The sequence below is a fragment of the Chamaea fasciata genome, unplaced genomic scaffold, assembly GCF_029207755.1.
Source record: "Chamaea fasciata isolate MVZ Bird 193981 ecotype frontalis unplaced genomic scaffold, bChaFas1.0.hap1 SCAF_12, whole genome shotgun sequence".
Taxonomy (NCBI): domain Eukaryota; kingdom Metazoa; phylum Chordata; class Aves; order Passeriformes; family Sylviidae; genus Chamaea; species Chamaea fasciata.
In genome coordinates, this window is record NW_027094097.1 from 13,358,357 (window position 1) to 13,379,673 (window position 21,317).

The window sequence follows — 21,317 nt, forward strand, 5'->3', positions numbered from 1 at the left end:
AAAAAAAAACCCAAAATTGAATTATATTTAATTGTTGGGTTTGAATTTCCATGGAGCTGGACAGGCAGAGTTAATCCTGCAGTGTTATCTCTCACCCAACTCATTTGTCAAAGCAACAGCAGCCCCTGTATCTCTTGTTTACCCCGTGTTATTTGAGCAGGAAACATCAAATGGCTGAGGAGTGAAACAATTCGTTCCTGAAAGGCACCAGAACAAGACAAATCCGAGCAGGTTTCAGATGGAACAGACCTTTAAGGTCACTGCTCTTTCCATTACCTGTGCAGATTTGTTACCTGCACATTCCCACTTTTCAGCCTTTATTTTGAGTTGCTTGGCTTAAACAGTCGTGTTGCTTCTTCTTCTTTTTTTTTCTTTTTTTTTTTTTTTTACTTCAAGGCTCAACAATTCAGTTTTTACAGTAGAATTTTTGAGTTTTCCCCAAGAAAAAAGGAAAAAGTTCACCTCTGTTCCATACAAATCCAAAGAGCATCTATCAGAGGAAGGGTTCCCAGTAGGTGAATTTGCTGAAATAAATACTTCTTGTTTGTTTGTTTTGTTGGGGTTTTCTACTCTTCAGGATCTCCTAGCACCTTTTAATCTTCTACAGCAATTCTCTACTTTTCAGAGTGGTTTATTTAAAAATAAGTTCAAAAATGTGATCAGTTTAATTAAAAAGACTAAGGAAGTCTGCAGGATACATTTTCCCATTTCTGAGAAGTGAAATGTCCCTATTTTGGTTAGAATTGCAAAAACTATCAAAATGGGACAGTTTTGCTCTGAAATGTGCTTTATTGGGGTGTTTGGGTTTTTTATTTATTTTTTTTCCACTGGTCTTATTTGAGTTGCATTCTTATGCTCAACCATATTGGTACCTAAAATATCCCCTAAATTTTGCTCTCCAGGGAATTGGAGATTGCTGATATTTAGTGAGTTCCAGTGATGTGAATCTCACCTCCTAAACCAAGTAACAGCAGCAATATCCACTATCACTCATTGCCTTTTTTACAGATGCTTCGGTCCACGTGAATATTATTATTTTTTGCAGCTAAATATCACTGAAACAGATGCTTTCTCAAATGCCTGTGTGAGAAAAACACCATTTTTATTTGTGTCCTTAGAGATTTTGGTTGATTATGAAGGAAAGTGTGGTTTGGGGGTTAAGGGGATGCTTCAATTTGAGCTAGCCTTGATTTGAATTTCACTTTTAGCACAGAGCTCTGTCCACTCTGATTTCTCTGCAGGTTTTTTTTCCAGTCCTATGCAACATATTGTGCAGTTTGGGAGCCCACCTAAAGTTAATGGGGCTTGGAATGGCCCAGAAATCCATATGGATGTCCATAATTGAGGACAGGATGTTTGTACACCGGGCAAGACAAATAGAAATGCCCCCAAATTACACATCAGCATATTTGAACCTGCTTATTAACATTCCATTTTACTGAGTCGGTTAGGTGGGAAATGGCATTTTTTTACACACATTTGGAACCAACGAAACACGTTCCAGAAGTGCAGAGGTGAAAAAACAGGGCAGTTTAGGGGATGTGTGTTTGGAATGCAAAAGGGAACAACGTTAGCAGCAAAGGCAGCTCCTTCCCTAAGAGCTGCAATATCATTGCTGCTGGTCATTCTGGAGGCATGAAATGGACATTTAAAGAGATTGGTTTGATAGCCCATTTAGCCTTGTGAATTCAACTGAACGCTTTTATGTTTTCATTTTCTCAACAGTGCTCCACAGTAATTGTTGATGTATAATATTTTGAGTTTCTTCTCTGAACGACTTCTCAAAGCCACATAAATATCGAATTTCAGGTAGTTATCATCAGGATTGCTCTGGAGTGGCCTATGATTAAAAACTACCACTGAATATATGACCAGCTGAAGTAATTTTTTCTGCCATTAATGATCACTAGACACCATGGGGTGTTTGTTTCTTTTCACCATATGTGTCCTTGGATAGTGTCCCACTCTGTGACGTCCAAATAACTCAATGTAAAGAGCTTCCTATTCAGATTTGGGCAGAATATTAAAGATTAGGAGGAGATTTGTTGTGCCTGAAGGTTTGATGATGTTGCCTTTGCTTCTGTAATACCCAGTGGACGCTTACAAAGCCCTTTAAAAGGGCCATTAATGTTTGGAGTATTTCAGACTACATCTCAAAGCCTTACATTTTCCATGTAAGTAATTGGGATAGGTCATTGGTTGGTACTTAGGTAAGTGCCACATTTAGAAGCAATTCTTCAAAAAATTTGAAATGAGCAGGTTGATACCAACACAGCCAAACCTGGCAATTTTCTCATTTGGTTTTGCCTTTTCTGTGACTTCTAAGCATAATAATACTTCACTCTGGTTTTTATTCTTGCTCAACAAGAATTTCTTCAGATGATTAATTTAGGATTTCACGCTGGGTTTAGTCTATACCTGCAGATCTGAATGTGTCTGGATTGTTCATGTTCTGCTTATTTAAACCTGATGGTAACCTGTGCTGTGCTGCTGTGGGAGATGAGATCTGACTGCCTGAGCAGCTCCCAGTCCTTTAAAAGGTTGGCTCCCTGCTACAGCTGATGCATTTCATTTTCAGCATCCCTATGAAAAAATCAGCAGACTTGTTCAGTGCTGCTGCTTCAAAACTGTACTTATTTCTTTCACTTGTTGAATATTTTCAGCCAATCCATTCAATTTATCAGATTAGAGCACGGGAAGATATCCGTGCAGGCTGCAGGCAGCCACCTCTGCAATTGTTTGGCTTTGACAGAACTGAGAAATGAGGGATGCATTTATTCCCTATTGCTTAAATGAAGTATCCAACTGAAATTCACATCAATTTTAAAAAGTAATAATGGAGTACATCTTGGCTGTCCTACCCTAAAACTCCCCCTCTCCCGGTGAGATTCTTCATGTCCCTGGAGAGCAGGAATTATGTTAGAAGGTGTTTTATTTGATAAACCTAAGGGAGCACTGGGCTGGGGAGCACAAGGCTCTGAATTTCTGAGCAAGGACTGTTGGAATTTTACTTCATCTGAGCAACTTTTCTTTCAGAAAAGGTTTCATTTCTGCACTACTTAGGAACAGCTCATTACATGGGGAGTGTGTGTGAGTGCCTGACAGGGAGAGGGGAGGCCCACACGAGGATTCAGCAGTGCCCTTGCAGGGTCAGGGGAGCACTTTGGCTCCCACCAGCCCTGCTTTGGATCTGCCATTGCAGGCTTGTAATAATAAACATAATAAATTGTAATGATGAATGATTATAATAAATATAATTATAATAAATCAGCAGTGTGAGAGCCACTCTGGGAAATATCCCCCGCTGCTGTCACCCAGATGAAATGACCTCAGCAGGGGGACTGTGTCCCGCTGTGCAACCTGGTGACTTGGGGTTGGCACATTTCCCCTCTGCCCTGCCAGTTTGGGCTGGTTTCAGAGCACGTGGCAGCGTTTCAGCTCCTGAAGTGAAACCCTGACACTGATTTACGGGAGCGCATGGAGGCTCTGAGTGCAATTATGGGACTCTCATTTCACACACACGGCCCCAACGCACACGGTGCCTTTCCCATCCTTAACAGCACTCAAATCACTCCTCACATAAATGAGAAACAAATTGTGTGTGATGCTGTGTGATTTTCAGGATGAACTAATTTACTTTGGGAGTCTTTACAGACTTTCCCCCAAGGTGTTGTGTCCAGTGAGATCACCAGTTTGCTCTGGCTGATGTTAAACCCCAAATTTCTTAATTGCAGGAATGAAAACACGAGGTATCTGGCTGGGAATAGTCCTTCAAATTCAGCGAGATTTGGGGAGAACATTTATTATAATTTATATTTATATTTATTTTCACAGTGCAAACACTGTGAAACTTCTGGGGTTGAAAGCCACCCATGACAAATCAACCAGTGATGCACGTGAAAATAATCTCTATTTTTCAAAGTTCTAATAACTATGCCTCTAATTAATGACCTTTCCTAGATGGTAAATCCAGGAAAGAAGTACCTGGATGTTGATTAGCTGCCTAATCAGAAACACGGTGCTGATCTCCTCTATCATTTTTGTTACCTCTTTAGCATTACTGAGGTTTCAATAAAGTCCATGATGTAATGTAGACTTTTAATTATGCCAGATTAATGTAATATTTCTGATGAAAGGGTAATTGAAAGAAATGGAGCTTGCATGAGCTGAACTCCAAACTCCAGCTGCGTTAACTCTCTTACTTTAATGGGAATTAAAGGATGAATTCATTTTGGGTAAAGCTCATTCCTGTACAGAGGGTCAGCAGGAAACTTAAATGCCTTTAATTTTTATGAGGTTTTAACTGCAATGAAGAAGCGGAGTCTGTGTAACAGAGGGTGAGCTTGGTCTCATAAGGAGCACATCTTTCAAGTGCTTTTAATTACTCAATTTAGACCTGTTTCTTTAAAATAAGCAGGAAACTGAGTCACTGATCTGTAAACCTGTTCAGGGAAAGCTCTGGCTGCAGCAGGGAAAGCTGGGAAATACCAAAGCATTTTCTGGGATCAGAAGTTCTGCAAACACCACTGCTAGCTGGCTGAAGGGTTCTGCTGGAATATGAGCTCTGGGCAGCCTGAACCACAGGGAATGCACTGACATCCTACCAGTTGCTTTTTTCCCTGGAATGCAGATTATGAAATCTTTGTCGTAAAGTATCTGCATTTTTTTTCCTCCGTTTTCTTTTGTAATGTGGATGAACATGAGGAGTAAACCTTGAGTTGGCCCAGTGTGAAAGAGGCAGGGAGTTTTCTCTGTAGTCACTGAAGGAGCCAATATTAGGAACACTTGGGCTGAGTTGGGTGGATTGCACCGTCTCAAACCAAATCAGCTTTTGAAACCCTAATTCAGGGCCACCATCATCAACTCCAAGCACGGTCAGTAGACTTTGGTTGAGTAGAAAGAGGGGTTTATTCCGTCTAATTTTCCATGTTGTGAGTTTCCCTGTATCTGAGAGGGTACCCTGAGTACTTAGACCTATATCCCCACAGTATAATTATTTTTAAGAATGCAATTACTACATTAGATCCAGACAAACTCTCACAGTGTTCGTCAGTCTTCTTGACCAGCAGAAGCAAACCTCCCCTCCCAAAGCCAAAACCCTGATGCCAACAGCCCCAGCTCTTTATGAGAGCGTGCTGTGCTTTATCTGAGCCCATTGACCAGAAATGTGATAATTCAGAACCACATGGCAGTAACCCTGCCCTTTTCACTGCTGTCTCACTGTTATCTCAGAAGGAATGAGGCTGAATGTATCTCTCAAGTATCGAAGAGGTAGAAGAGCAGAGGAGAACTGTGGGATAAAATTGGTGAAGATCACATTAGGGACTGAAACGAGAGAAATAATTTCCCTATAGCTGTGCTCACTTGGTGTTTGCTGTAAATCCCTGGATACCCAAAGGGAAAGGTGGAAGGGACAAAATAAGAGCAAAAAATTCCCACCCCACCTCTGTGGCTTGAGTGCCTGGGGCAGCAAATCACTCGTTACAGGTAATTTCTGCCAAATCGCATCTGAAACAACAAGTGGTGCATAATAATTCTTGAGTGCTGAGGCCAGATATGGAGACAGAGCTGATAAAAAAGAAAATAAAATAATTACTAGGCCTAATTATCATTAGTGTGCAGATCTAAACCTGCCAGGCACAGGCTTACCAGGGAATTAAGTTCTTAAAGGAAATAGTTCCCATTGATCAGCAAATGTGCTCCTGCACACGTTATTTGCACATTTTATGCTCACAGTATTCCTTAAATACTAATATATTTTATGAGCTATTGCCAGCTGCAAACTATAAATCATCTGTGCTATAAAATACATAAGTATGGGTTAAAAAAAAAAAACAAAAAAAACCACAAAAAAGCAATACAACCCCATCAAAATGAGTGGAAAAGTCACCAGGTGAGCTGGTTAGAGCTGGGGCTCAAATAAGAAGTAGATTAAAAAATTTGGCTCTGTGTGAGCATTTCTGGAACTTTCATTTGTTCTTTCTTTATGGGGAAAATAAAAAGAAAAGCCAACAAGAAAACTACAGCTCCTATACAGGAAACTAAAATGAACCCTGGAAATCCAGCTGGGAGAACAGAGAGATTTTAGATATGGGCCAGAGGCTCAGAGCTCCGGTGGGTTTGTAACAGAGCAGTTGTGTTGGCTTCACTGGATTTCCTCACATTCAGAGCCGAGTTTTCCAGACAGTACTCTGGTTATCCTTGATTCCCGTAGATTTTGTGTTAAGGGAGTTACTGGCCAGAAAGCTCGGCTAATTAACACCTTATATGACCTTATCAGACCCTTTGTAGAAAGGAAATTTGTAACTCTGTTAGTAACCACAGAAACTAAAAGACTGATGCTCCTGAGGATATTTTCCAGTCAATTCTATGTGCAATAGAAAGAACCAAGATAGAGTTGATCTTGCATATTCTCTAGTTACCAAAGATGTTTGTCTACCAGAATTTTACAGACCATAATTTTGAGTGTTGAACCTGATTTCCAGAGGCAAAAACTCAATACTCCTTTAATAATCCACCTGTGCAAAAGGGATAATCACCATGAATGGCTTCCAGGCAGGAATTATTCCAAACACAGAATGTTTGGAATAATTCTTTTAACACAACCTCGGTCAAGGCTTAGCTGAACTCAGAGTAGTCTTGGCACCCTCTGCCAGTGTCAGCAGATGTTGGGAGAAGCTTTCTGTGGAAGGTGTCCAGGTTTCTCTGAAAACAGATCAGGGGAAGTTGTCACCCCGGGCTGTGGATGAGAGGAAGGTCCTGCAGGGAAGATCCAGGGGGAATCAGCAGGGGGAAAGAAGCAATGAAGGAGCCACAGCTACAGAGGTTTTGTCAAAGTGGCAGAGCAGGAAAATGCTCTGTGCAGCATTTTGGGCAGGAGATGAGCACAGACCAGCTCAGTTTGTCAAGGGCTCAGAAAAGGCGGTGCAAAGCTGCTGAGTGAGAGCCCGGGTAGGAGATTTGGCTGTTTGAATGTCTACAAAAAGCCCTTTGGGACAGCGTGAGAGAGACAATCCTCTGGATTGACACAACCTAAATATACAGACCTAGAAAGGAGATTCCATGACAAAACCCTCCTCTGGTTTGTTTGTGCTTTCGGGCTTGAACAAGAGGCAGGATGATGGTGCTGTCCTGAGCAATCAAAGAAGGGAGTGCTTTCGGGGGAAGATTTAAGACTTGTAGCTGTGCAGAGCTGTCAGGAAAACATCCAGAAGTTATCAGAGCTAGAGGCTGACATTTTAGACTAAATGGAAAAGTGGGGAAAGAGAGTAAGAGCTCTGAACTGTCAGCACCGATGTGATTGCTGAGCAGGAATGGATGGTGTCACTAAGAAGGGGAAGAAACCAAAGCGAGGGGAAAAAGGTTTCCTAAAATAAATAAACTGTAGAAACGAGACTGAAGGACAGGCTGGAAAAGTGATTAGAGAAATTACAGTGACATTATAGGAGGAGATAGTCCCAGGAGCCAAGGGAACATCAGATTTTCAGGCACGAGATTAAATGGATCAAAGGCAAGAAAGGAAGAAGCTGAGAAGCGATTTCAGTGAAAGAAAATGTAGGCAGGGATTGCAGAGCTTTGGGGTGAAAGGAGTAAGGAATGGGGCGGTGCTTGTAGAGGCGGATAGGATAACAGGGAGGATCAAGAGTTTATTGTGAAACAAACTGGCCTTCACCAGATACAAAAATGGCAAAGGAAAAATATTCACAATTAAAGCTGAACTAACAAGACTTTGTACATCATTTACTCAGGAAAGACAACGTGTCTGAAAGGTGGTACCATTCATCATGTCTGCCAATGTAATGTAAAACATACAAGCTTTTCTTCGGGTGTGCACATAAATCACCGAGTCCTGCCCTTTGTTTGCAGGCTGTTGGTGCAGCAGCTCACTGCCTGCTGGAATTGGGGGGATATTTATAAACTTTGTGCTGACAGATTCCTCTGGTGACGTTTCAGCCTGTGGATTGCACAGAAACTCAGCTCCACAGCTGCTGTTCATCCATCATGGGCAAGTGCCTGTCCTGAGCAGGAAAACCTGCAAGGATCTCCTAAGGATTCAGAGCAGCTTCATCAATCCCAGAGCCAGTGTCAGTTCCTTTGAGCCGGGATTAAACAAACGCCCTTTAATGACACTAAGCTTCATTGGGATCTGGAAATGCTATTTTTCAGGTTGTCTGTGAGATCAGAGTCTCAAATTCTTTCTTTTCACTACCCCGGAGATCAGGTTGTTTATGAGACTTTAGTTCTAGCTGAAACCCCTAATCCAAATATATCCAGACTTTAGCAGTCATGACTGTAAATCACCTATATGTGAGTCTGGATCCTGATTTTGTGGCCAGATCTTTTCTTTAAGCAGAAGGCTAAAAATCCATATGCCTAGCAATTCCAGATTTTGTCCTATTTGGAAATCTCAGTTAAACTTCTCACTTCAGTAAGCCCCATCCATCAGCACCTCTATGGATTTCTCACACTTAATTTGCTTTATTTACCTTTGTTTACCAGAACTGAAGTGCTGCAGGGAAGGGGACAGGCAGGTGTTGGCATCCAGGTGCCTGTATTGCTGCAGAATTCAATAATGGCATCATTTCACACGATAACAAGAAAGAAACAGATAAAACAAAACAGCCTTATCAATAATTATATTAAATTTGATTTGCCCTAAAAGGCGAACAGATCATTAAAAACTTTTGAAGGGCACAAACCAGCATCTAACATTGACCATTACACTTCTGTGGTGGTGACAAAACTATCAATATTGCAATATTACAATCTTTTAAGAGTACAGATACAATAAATAGTAGACAAACATTTGCTGAGTGAGTTTCGATGTCTTTTCCCCGGTTTTATAGGCTGTGAGCTACAGCTGATGTTAAATTTGCTCCTAAGCTCTCCTTTCTGGATTTCTTTACTGCCTCGGTATTATCAGAGCATCCATCTAAGACAGAATTCAAGCACCACATTCACTTTATTTAATAAAACCCTCACATATAAGTCTTGTATTTCTGTAGCAGTATTAACATGATACACCAGGCCTTTTATTCCCTGGTATATTCACAAACTCTAAGGCTCTTATTAGGGAATTATTTTTCAAAAGATGTCGTTTGTTTGCTCTTTGCTTGTCAGGGTGTGCAGGGGAGGGAGGGGCTGGCACTTCCTTGTGCACCTGCACAAATGTAACTGATGGAGGTGTCCAAGTGGGAAAATCAGGATTTATCCTCTCACCACCTTCCAGGGGGAATCCTGGCTCAGGATTTATCCTCTCTCCACAACTTCCAGAGCTGCACCACCAAGGTCTCTGACTGCCCCACATGACATTTTGGGGTTTCCTCTTGGAGATTCCTGCATTCACAAATAATTGCTTCCGGACCCAGATAATTGATATTTAACTACTGGTAATGTTCATGCGCTCAAGCAGCGATTTGACTGGGGGGGAAAAGAAACCCAGCCAGTTAAAAGATCCTGTGATTTGCATAGCAATACTCACCCCCATCTCGTCCTTTAGGTCTGTAAGAATTCCTGCCATTTGAAGCTGTCCTACCGAGTTGCCACGGCAACGAGAAGAAGGAAAAAAAAAAAAAGTCAGATCTGAAGATTGCAGTTTACAATTACTGTTCTTCACTCCTCGGCCTCGGTTGCTCCAGTTTAGTTTGCAATCTCGCTCAATCTGTCCGACTGTACCTTGGTGTTCGACAGCCTCCACCCCCTCTGCCCTCTGCCCCTGGATTCCTCCTGCAGGACACAAGGTTTACTCAAAATTTTCTCTGAATGTTCAAAGACCATGACATCCAAACCCGACCTTGGGGGAGCAGAAAGAAAAAGAAAAAAAAAAAAAAAAAAAAAAAAAACAACAACAAAACAAACCAACAAACAAAACAACGAAACAAACCAGATTGACTCGATTTTTTTTCTATCTGTTGACTTGTTGCTATTCAACTGTTCAGAAAATATTTTGTCTGTGGATTAGTATTTGTATATGTATGAGTGTATGTATATATATATATTTATATAGAGAGAAGAGTTATACCACAGGTTTAGCTTTTATAAAAAGGTTCATCTGGAGCGTGAGGAGGGAGGGAGGGAGCAGAACAACACCGGCCACAGATGAATTTGTAGCTGTTCCAGCTTGGCTAAACCTGCTGTGTTTGCTGTTCCAGCAGGAGCCAGCCCGTGGCCACCCGGGCTCTGATACGGCCCTTCTCGTACCTCAGGTTCAGCAAACAAGAAATGCCAGTCCCAGGGGTTGTTCCTGACCTGAGCTGCTCTGCCTGGGCCCCCGGAGGGAGATGATGCGGGAGGAGCAGCCGGGAGTGACCCACGCTCAGCTCAGCCTGATCTGAGGGGCGAAAGGGCTGAAACGGCGGCTGGGGCAGGGGACAAAATGTTCTTATCACGAGTCCAACAGCGAGGCTCAGTGTTTGCCAGAGCACCGATCTCTATGCCAGGAGCAGCCCTGCTCCATAAATCCCCTCACTAACACACCAACCCATCCTTTTGGAGATATATATATATATACATACATACACACGTACACACAGTTTCCAGTTAAGAGTAACAGGAGCATTTCTTTGTGTGTGTAAACTTTACCACACCTGTTTGCAGACATGGGGAAAAAAAAAAAGGGTGTTTGTTCTTTATGAATATGGATCCTTTTTTTATTCTGTGAGCATGTAAGGTCAAAAAAAAAATATCCTTCTAACTGTATGAAGATGATCATCTTGTTAATAAACTGTAAATGATCCATCAGAGCTCACACCAAATTTTTATAAAATTAACACAGAAAAGTATACTAGTGACAGACTGTGGCTTTTATTAGAGCTTGCCAGTAACTAGGGTAAGGTAAGTGTCTTAGAATATTTTAATAAACTTGCTTATTTAAAGTTTAAACAAGAAAGCTTCCTTATGCAATAGAACTTTGCAGCTGCATTCTTTAGTTAGCGTTTTTACCGTACTTATGGGTCATACTCGATGGCATCCTTACTACAGTGAGATTATGAGCATATCTTCCACACCACGTATATGTTTCAATAGTAAAGGTTTTTGGAAACGTTAAAAATAAGTCCAGACATATATTTAGTTTCCCCATAATGCTACACTAGATATTAAATGTGTGTTGGTGGTTAAGATTTGCTGTACAATAGCTTTTCTCCGACTTCCTGTATTGTACCAAATATGAAACAGGATTTTTTTTCTTTCTTCCTTTTTTTTTTTTTTTTAATCAAAAGGAGTAATAACAACAGCGACAGAGGAAAAATGAGTTTGTGTTGTGAGCTTTCCTAACGTTGTAGATTTCTTGATAAGATATGAGCTGCCTTCAGACCAGTTTTTCTCTTCCAGCTTAACTCTTGCGGTCCTGACCAAGTGAAATCTGCCCCCTGGTCCCTGCAGGAGCCTGTGTGTCACCAAAGTGGCACTTCAGAGTCAGTGGGACCTGGTCAGTGACACCAGGAGTGGCTCTGGCAGCTTCAGGCATCCCAGCAGGGCAGTGCCTGACCCCAAACATCAACATGGGCATGCTCCTCCTCCTCTCTCCCTGCCCATGCTTTGTTTTGACCCCATGCTGCTGCTTTGCCATCAACAATCACGCTTTTTTTATTAAATATATATATATATATATATATATTATTTTCAAGCAAATTTTTCCAAAAGGAACGATTTAACTACTGTATGGCACCTCTGGAGTTCCAACATGTATGTTCGATGAATGCACCCAAAGATATTCTGCACCCTTGTGCTTTGAGCTACAAAACCTCTACCTTGAATAAAAAAAAATTATATTACCCTCCCCCACAAATACTCTTTTCTACTTGCTTTTTTCCTCTCTCGACCCAGCCAAACCCACCTCTGGAAAGACCCCCCTCCCCCACCTTGGCTTTGGTGTCATTTTTGTTAAATGCCAGAAAATTCCCTGCTTTAAACCAAGAGCTTCACCAAGAGCATGTGGTGAATCATTCCAAGGGTAGCCAAAACGAGGAACAAAGAGAAAACTCTTCTGCCTGGAGCTACACTAACGAGGGGAAGACTCTTCCTACCACCCTGTGCTGAAGGATAAGATCTTCCTTCTTGGATCCACTGCAGAATTTTGATGTGCAGAGAGGTCAGAGTGTGGCCGAAGCTCTGACCTGAGGTGCATCCGAGCCTCCATTCCCGTTTTCCCTTTATTTCTGCTCCCACATTAAAGGCTCCCAGCCTTTCCCAAGGGTACCCAAGGAGAAGATGGAGCTGCCATGTTAATGTTCCTCCCCATTTAACACAGACTGGCACATTCATAGTGTGACACAAGTGAGGAACCACAGCAGAATCTGAGTTTTCCTACCTGAATAAAGGGTCTTACCTCTGGCTCAAAAAACCAGTGTCCATTTCCTGAAACAAAGGAGCAACAATGATTGATCCATTTTTCTACAATGGGATGAAAAAGCAGCAAATTTACAAAATTTGTTGTACTATTTCCTAACAGTTGATCATGTTTAACATCTGTTCAGCCAAGTTTGCTATTTTTATGCACATGCCCCTTATTCCTACCCAGCTGTTTCAGTCCCACCAACATTTATTTCAGTCCATGTTTGTGGATATATAAATGCTGTCTGGAGTTGGAAAGGCAGTGAACTTGTTGATTCTCGTCTTGTAACATGCACAAAACTTTTTATTTGTAAAAGTCATTTCACTTGAGAAGGCTATGTGCTGTGGAAACAAAAAATGGGAATAACCATCAGCGAGAGGGGTTTATTAGCTAGAGAAAGGTCTCATTTTTGGTGTGCTTGCTGATTGAACCCTGCTCTGTGCTCCTTGTGTGTGCTTTTCCAATATGCCTGTGTGCATTTATTAATGTCCATTTTGTTCAGTAGCTGTAGGTCTGAAGAGTAAAAAAACAAAAAAAAAAGGGGGGGAAACGAGCTGAATTTCCTGCTGGGTGTGGAGGAAAATTAGGTAAGGGTGGAACACTGGTACCAGACTCCCTGAGCCCCATTCTCATCGTGGTTACACTGCTGGAAATCAAACAGCAGCTCCATCACCAGAGCTGAGATTCAGTGTAATCACATTTGGGTGAAATTTTACCTCCCCACATACTGCTTTTTGCTGGTTGGCTGTGAACAGTGAACTGCAATGTTTGTCACAGGATTGCTGAGTGCTTACACGTCACCAGGAGTCTGGGGTTTGTGACATCCAGCCACCCACAGGTGACCTGAGCCCTTCACTGGCCCTCTGAAGGTGTCTCTAAGGCTCCCAGGATAATCTGGTTTAACCTTTATTTGAAATGGATGGGGTCAAATAATTTGTCTCGTTCTCTTACGTAGTCATTTTTTGGATCACTATAATACAAACCTCATTTATTAAATTATGGACTTACAAGCAGTTTGTAGGGCCCTGTCTTAAATGCCTTATCACTACAAAAAGACATCTTATTATATCGATAACTTTTGTCTTTCCTTTGCAAAGGCCTCTTGTCTGAAACACTGAGAAAGATGCCAATTTTCTCCTCAAATGTTACTAATTCACTCGGAGCAGAATTCTGTCCACAAATAATTTTACTTCACTCGGTCTAACGACTAAATTGCTTTCGGAATAGTTTTAAAAATATCATATTTAATTTTTTTAAAAAATAATTATATTAAAGTCACACTGGCTTGAGAACACCAAGTCTAAAGCAAAACTCTGCTCCTGTCTTGCCTTTATTGCATCTCTAGAAACTCTGTTGTCTGAGAGACCCAGTCCAACGCTAACACAAAGAAAAATAAAACGACAATTATTTCCTTCCCGTTAACTCCGCGCTCTATAATCTTTAGAAGTAACACGCAGTGCAGATTAGTAATTATCATTATAACTATTCTCTTTAAAGCAGACAGAGCTGAGTCTTTCCCACACAAAGCACACAACCCACTGACTGCCCTGCTCTGCCTCACACCAGGGCACACGAGCTGGCTGGGCTTTGTCCCAGTGGGATGGATGCACTCCCCCCGCTCTCAGTGGAAAGTTTCTAGTTGCACAACTGCTATGTGTGTATATATGTAGATATATAGAGATATACACATATAAATATATATATAATATATATGCAGGTGGAAGGAGATTGTTACAACAAGGGGGCTTGGAATAAGCAATTTAATTCCCTCAATTAGGGATGAATTCATGGGATAAGGGACAGCATGGGCTACGTAAATCACTCTGATTTGAAGCAAATAAGAAAGGCAAAAAGCCCACACACTAAACCCCAGGCTTATCTCAACTCTCCTGTTGTATTTCTGCTACCTTGAGCTGTCCCCTGGTACCGCAATTATATAATTTGAAGATATGCATCCTTGTTTACTGACTCATTTTCAGTTGGCTGTGGATCAGCAGGTCACCAGTAGTGGAAAGGGAAGGGTTTAGGGCCAGAATTCCTCACTCCTGAGCTTTCAGTGGGACAGCTGTTTGGGAAAGTTTCATCCGGCCTCCAACATTACACTCCTCCTCTGCATCAGCAAGTGGCTGCACTCTGTAATTTGGGGTGCAATGAATGTAGTCTAGGGCCAGGCTGGGTGTTGGGATGTGCACACACCCCCTGCCTGGCACTGGGGCCGAGGAATAAATCCGTGTCTGGGGGCCTGTGATGGGGAACTCAGCACAAACAAGTTGTGTTGTTACTGCCCTTTCAGCCAGAACCCCCCTGTGAAACCACATCTACCCCATAACAACCTCTGTCCCTTTAAGTTACCATCAAGCTTTTTTTTCTTTTATGGTTTGGGTTTGTTTGTTTGTTTTTTAATAGTCCAAGCAAGGAGGAAAATATTTTGTTTGATTTTCAAGACGCTTAATTCAGCTACTTTTCCAGTCAATCATTCCTTTGGGCCCTAGTTGCTGAATCGCTTGCTGTCTCTGAGGTGTAAATAAACGTTTTGATTTATGACGTGGTTGCAAAGAAACTTGTAATTTATTTGTGAAATGCTCAAATAAAGGATGTATGGGCTTTTACCTTCTGTCTGCACGTAGACCTCTCCTCAGGGATGGAGGGCCACAAAACGACCTCCCGAATGGCAAAGGAATGGAGCAACCTGTGCCTTCTCCTTCCTTAGGGACGGAGATAAATTGCAGCCTTCACCTCACCATGATGCGGTCTGAGAAGGAGAATCGGGAGCTTAGAGAGGTAAATAGAATCACGGAGAATGGTTTGGGTTGGGAGGGACCTTAAAAATCATCTTCTGAATGATCTAAAGATCAGGGACACCTTCCACCAGACCTGGCTGCCCCATCCAGCCTGGCCTGGGGCACTCCAGGGATGGTTTGAACACACAAGAAAAAGGTTTGATCACACAAATTTCAGCAGCAGCTGAATATTCAGGTAACAACGATAATTTTCTGCCCAAAGCCCCATTTCCATTAAAGAGGTTGCCTTGAGCCAAACCCAAACCAGATGTCCCCAGGCTGGGCCGCAGCCAGGAGCTGCCATAGATTTTTGTGCATTTCCTTTCTGCCTCACCTGGTCACCTTGCCCACTGACCACCATCATCTCAGCTCAGAGAGAGCAGCCAGACACAAGAACTGCACAAGCAACCCAGAAAACTCCTGAACAAACACCTCTTTACCAGGGAATTCTTGTTCCAGCATAAAGCTAAAGGCTGCTGGCTTCCTGAAATTCCTGCAGGTTGTATTTTAGATCTTCTAGGAAGTTATCTAAAGGGACAGAGCCACACAAAGGTAGAATATCTCTGAAAATAGCCTTTTAATACCTGTGAGAATAGAGGAAGCTGGGGAGGGAGGGCAGCAGTTGAAGGAAACATTTGAGTACAAGCCCCAGCAGCTTTCTGTCACTGAGACCCACCTCCAGCTCTTGCCTATTGCTGATGCTTTTTCAGGCTTTGAATCTAAAGGGGTTCTTTCATCTGGTCCATAATAAGTAGGGGATGAAAGATCCTACATGAAGCTTGTGGTGTAATTGAGCAAAAGGTCATTCATTGCCTGAAAGCCACAGCAAACGTTTGTCACCTGCTTTGGTCTCAGCTGAGATCGTTGTCCTAAACTAAAGCTGTGCCTTGTACCTTGAGAGAAGGTTTGAAACAGCACAAAGCTAAATCATAAGCAATGGAGCATTAACAGAGAGAGAAAATGCTGAATGGTTTTTAGCTGGGGGAAGTTTTGTGCTGCCCTTTCGACCTTCCCCGTGTCTCATCTCACACCTCCCGTTCCGGACTGTAGGCTGCTGTTAGCTGGTGACTCTGCACAGTTCAGCCCAGTTATGGCTTTTCTCCAGCAGCAGTAAATCAGAACAATCCCTCTGCCTTCAGTACAACCCTCTTAACCTGCAGAAACAAAGCAAGGGTCACTGCTCCTGCTGCAAAGCCTTTGGGAGGCTCGACCTCCTCACCTCTGGCCGGACTCTACTCATCCTCCTGCCAGTGCCTGCTGACCTTTTGCTGCTCCCGTGGTTTCTGCAGTGAGTGACTCCAGTCCAGCACAGCCCAGCTCACTCCTCTGACTCATCTCCCAGCCTGCTGCTCCATCTCCAGCTGTGGGATATCACCGCCAGCTCTGTGGCTGGATGCACTCCCCAAGACAGGCTGCCCAAAGCAAGGAAAAGTGTTTACACTCCATGATTACTGCCAGGTATGCTGAAGACTCAGAAAGCAAAGCCTAGCTGGGCAGTTGTAATTAAGTGTGGCATATAATTAAAGCCAGTGATTATAAGCTGCCTTGGGGTTGCAGTGTGCAGTATTTGGCTCGGCTTGCACCAAGGGAGATAGCCTTTGGTGGGATTTATGCACCTGGTTCCCACTGGAATCATTAAAACCCTAAAAGCCTGAGAGCTGAATGACCCCTCCCCTGACTGATAAAATAATTATATAACTATAAAATATTTCCTTTGGTTTGAAGTCATCATGAGCTAATACAGGTACTTTTTTTTTTTCCTTACATCTCCAAGGTAACTTAATTGGCATCATGTTTCATACTGAGCAAAACCAGCAAAACCTCCTGAGAACAGGGGCCCCAATTAACAGATTCCCAGCCTTTCATATCCTTGATTGCTGAAAAGAGAAAGGACAACATGGGGAATGTGTAATTCATGTGAGGATTGCAGAGAATGTGACAGAGTCCGCAGATAAAGCACAGTAGAAACCGTATATTGCAGTAATTAGAAAAGCCATTGTTACAAGACAGTGTCTAAAGGAAAGATTTAGACTTTGTGCCATTAAACTCACAAGCTGTGACCATTAACTGCATCATGTTAGATCTACCCCAGTGCTGGACAGTCACAGTGCCTGGCAAGTTCTGCCACTGTCACTAATGCCAGAAACTGCATTAATCCGTGTAAAAAGGGCTGGCTCTTGGATCCTGCATGGAGAAGTCAAACCAGAAATGGCTCTGGCGAGGAATCCTTCACACTGAGCAAGCCCTCTGTACCCTCAGCCCCGCTCAAACCACCCTGGCAGTGGAGCTAGGTGGAGATTGACCCTCTGCCAGGGCAGCCACAGGGGTGTGACAGCCAAAGAGCCACAGACACCTCAGCCCAGAACCTCTGTCAGGCACTGGAGCCTTCCCAGAGCTCCACCCTGTGCTGTCTGCGTTGGTGCAGGGTGATCAGACACCCAGCAAATGAAACAGCCGTTGTTTGTGGAAGGTTTTTTTTCCCTTTGGCTGGACTTTCCCCGTTTCTCACCCCTGGTTTCAGTGCATTGATACTCTGCCATCGCTCCTGCCTGGTGCTCTGGCTTTGCACCTTGAGGAAGACCCAGCAGGGCTCTCTCGCTCTTTCATCAGTTCTGTAATAAATCCAGATTTAACTGCAGTTGTCTGTCTTCACTCACACCTGGGGATCTCAGCCCTTCCTCACACTCCTAATCCCCTTTTTCTGGCACCAGGTTCTTTGTTCTTTAGCAAGTGAGCTCCCAGCACCTGAAGCAAAAGTAAATGAGTGCTGCATTCACATCTAAAGTAAATGAGTGCTGCACTCACATCTCTCCTGGCCTCGAGTGGATGCAATCCAAGGCTTGTTTCCTTCAGCTCTTTCTTCAGTTTTAGGCAAAGTCCTCTTGCCACTGCAGCTCTTCTTCCTGCTTAAGCTAAATAAGTGAGGGAGGCATTATGAGCAGTAAAGCACCAGCCTTTACTGAAGGTATAGCTCATTTAAAACTGAGCTGAATAATTAGGTGTACTAGATTTATTGTTCAAATCAAAGTAATAAAATATGTATACGTATAAATATAAGCTGTTAAGGTGATGAGCTTCATTATTACACAGACACACAGAATAATAGGCTATTTTTAATTGCTTATTAAACAGTGAATGCTCATTAAAACCTCGGTTCATTGGGAAAAAAAATAACATGCAATTAAACTATAGTACAGACTAATTAATATGGGAATTGGGGTAATTCTAATACCTTTAAAGAGGTGGAAGTGGGGACAGTTGGCAGCATGGATTTGTCCCAGTCATCTTGACTGGCCAGCAGATGGATTTCCTTCTACTTGAGGGTTTTGAGAAGGTTTTATTTTTTGGTTTCAGTTTCAAAGGAAATAGAGGGGAGTGAAACGGGATTTTTTTTTTCTGTGGGTTTTCACACAGTCTGGATAAAAGGTAAAAGATTATAGATTAATCTGCTTACCCCATAAAACAGCCTTTGTTTCTCTACAGACCCTCCCTTGGCACTCTGCATCTTTCCTTTAAACAAATAAATTTGAAATGACCTCGGATTTGACTCCAGAATTCTCAGCCTGCTCAGCTCCTCAGCCATGGATCATTTTTCCCTTTAGAAGATCCCGGGAAGTTTGTTCTTCCCAAAAGCTGCTGTGCCACGAACGATTGTTAAAAGCTGCCCAATTTCCTGTGAGTCAGGAGACATTCGCCAGGTATAAACCAGGCTTGCAGGGGAAGGATTTTGTTGCGTTTCTCACAACTTAAATGAAAGAAGAATGCTATATTTCTAAGGGAATACCACTGAAGGAGCCTGGTAGGGTTTTGATTGTTTGTTTGTTTGTTTTGTTGGTTTGTTTTGGGTTTTTTTAGTCCCCAATCCAACAGTTTTCCTGTTTGGAAGCAGGGTGTCACAGGAGCCAAGACACTGAAAATTCACCCCTCATTTTCGGTAGCATGAGCATCACTCAAAGAGGCAAATAGCAGAGATTGTTTACCACCAAACCCAGGATGGGTTTCAGACTGAAAACCAAATTAAAGTTTGATGCTGGTGCTCCCCCCTGGGAATTCTGAGCCTTGTTGGGAGTCTGAGTTCGTTAGGAACTCCACGGAGCAGCCAGCTCTGATTTCTGCCCTGTGGAGGTCAGTCTTTCATTACACAACTTCAATATTTGCTGCTCCCACCAGTGCTGAAGGCGTTCTCAGCACCTGAAGCTTGGCTGGCCGACGGTTTTGGGAATCCGTTTGAGACTCACTTTACACCTGAGCACATTTAGACAGCTGGAGCGTTTACGCCAAAGCACGGCACTGTAAAATCAGCTCAGCTTTGGTGCCAGAATTCTTCTCCCAGTTTGCAGAGCTGTAAATGACTCTGCGGGGTGGCACACTCTGTTCTGGTGTGGGAACACTGACTTTTTTTAGCTGTGCTGAGGAGCAAAACCCCTTTCCCAGGCACTCATTCAAGAGAGGTGTCACTGACCCAACACAGCAGCTCCTTCCCATCTCACCCTCGCATTTCATTCCGTTATTCCTCTGCTAATAAATAAATAAAATCCCCGCTGCTTTAGGGCTGTGAGAGATGAAAGAATTCTTTTTTTCTTTTCTTTTTTTTTTTTTTTCCCACGTCAACACCGAGCAGCGCTGATGGAGCCTGGCAGCAGCCGAATCCTGGCTCAGGCTCCTGCTCTGTTTTCCCGATTAACATTTTGCTTGGCTGTCCCTGCCAAAGTCCCCTGGACATCCCTGAACTCCGAGAATTGTTGCAAATACTGCAAGGTCCAAGTGTGAAATGAAGTGCGAGGAGCCCCCCCGGGAAGCTGTTAGCAGTGAATTAGCAATGACCTCGGGGTCGCAGCAAACAACAGGCACCTGCTCCATGGGAAACGTCTCCTGAAATCGACACCCAATTATCGCCGCATGTTTTTAGCATAATTTTTTGCACCTAATCTGGGCCCTACCACGAGCCTTGAAAGGCTGTTTGTTAATTTAAAAGCGGTCCGCAGACACCAAGACAAAAATGAGAACAGGAAGAAGTGGAGCACACAAATATCCCAGTATTTTAAGAGAGTTCTAGAAAGACTTCTCTTATACGTTGAAGTCCTGATTTAGTTGGGTGCGAATTGAGATAACAATTTGAAGAAGCCAGGTCCTTAATCTTAATAATTACTTCTAAGGTACCATAAGCATCTAAGAAAGATTTCCTAAACAAACAAACAGACAAAAAACCCCCAAACAAATAAACAAAAACCGAAAAAAAAAACCCAACCAACAAACAACCCCCCCAAAAAACCCCAAAAAAACAAAAACCAAAAAAACCCCAACCCCCCCCAAAACCCAACCAAAAAAACCCACCCCCACGCACAGAAAACCAACCCCAAAACCCCAACAAAATAGGAACAAAAACCTCCCAACCTCCCCCCCAAAAAAAAAAAAAAAAAAAAAAAAGGAAATTAAGTTAAAAAAAAAAAAAAGTAAAGAGTGCTCCAGAAACATTCCTTGTAACCATGGAATAACTTAGATATTTTAAAATTATAGTCAACGTTTTTAGACTGGGAAACTAAAATTTAATGTCTAAAATAGTTTTAGAAGTATTACACGCTTTCAACCATTACCTGCATTTTAAATAAATTTGTGTTTTCAACAGCCTGCTATAAAGAGAAAGGACATTTCTGTCCATCCAGTGGGCCTGGAATGAGTGCAGCCCTAAAAACCAAAATAACCCAATTTTTAATCTTACATACAATATAGGGGATTGGAAGGGAGGTGTTTTCAAACTCAGCTGACTATTTCCAGAGTTAATTTATACTTTTTATAATTCCTGCAGCCAGATGCAAACTGTCTCTGAATAATGGCTAATGATTAATGCTCTTTAACCATGGTCTTCTCCCTCAATATAGCACTCCTCGGACAGGATGGGATATCTGGATTTTATCTTCATGCCAGACAAATGTAACTTCCCAGCTGAACCCAGAGGCCCCCGGAGTGACTCTTTCTAGTCACAAACAGCCGTACTTCACCTTAAATCCTATTTTTCACATCCTTCATGACTTGAGACAAGGAATTATTCCAAGGAACGAGAATTCCTGAGGATGGGGAGAGGACAGAGAAAATTGACCACGGCTGTGTGAGGAATACTGAATCACTGATAGCTGAATTATTGTCTCCTGGGTGCTATACAGGATAATCTGTGCCTGAAAACACCTTCCACTTGTGGGGCCTGC

General features: G+C 42.6%; 1 protein-coding gene and 1 long non-coding RNA gene across 4 annotated transcripts in view; one reads left to right on the forward strand and one right to left on the reverse strand.

Annotated features, from left to right (window-relative positions):
* The window catches only part of CDH13 (cadherin 13), a 442,394-nt gene extending 427,516 nt beyond the window's left edge, over positions 1-14,878 (forward strand). Inside the window, exon 14 of the mRNA XM_066194693.1 lies at positions 9,500-14,878. Within this exon, the coding sequence (XP_066050790.1) occupies positions 9,500-9,507 (8 nt within the window). The 3' untranslated portion in view covers positions 9,508-14,878. The remainder of the gene's footprint in view (positions 1-9,499) is intronic.
* An 805-nt stretch (positions 14,879-15,683) lies between these two features.
* On the reverse strand, positions 15,684-20,853 carry LOC136295729 (uncharacterized). 3 transcript variants are annotated; one of them, XR_010722779.1, is made up of 6 exons: positions 20,709-20,853; positions 18,651-18,787; positions 17,920-18,026; positions 17,624-17,859; positions 16,377-16,526; positions 15,684-16,268 (listed from the first exon to the last, which is right to left on the reverse strand). It is a non-coding gene; the product is annotated as an uncharacterized lncRNA (long non-coding RNA). The 3 variants fall into 3 exon arrangements; XR_010722780.1 differs by lacking the exon at positions 17,624-17,859 and adding an exon at positions 18,347-18,529; XR_010722778.1 differs by lacking the exon at positions 17,624-17,859.
* Positions 20,854-21,317: the final 464 nt, after the last annotated feature.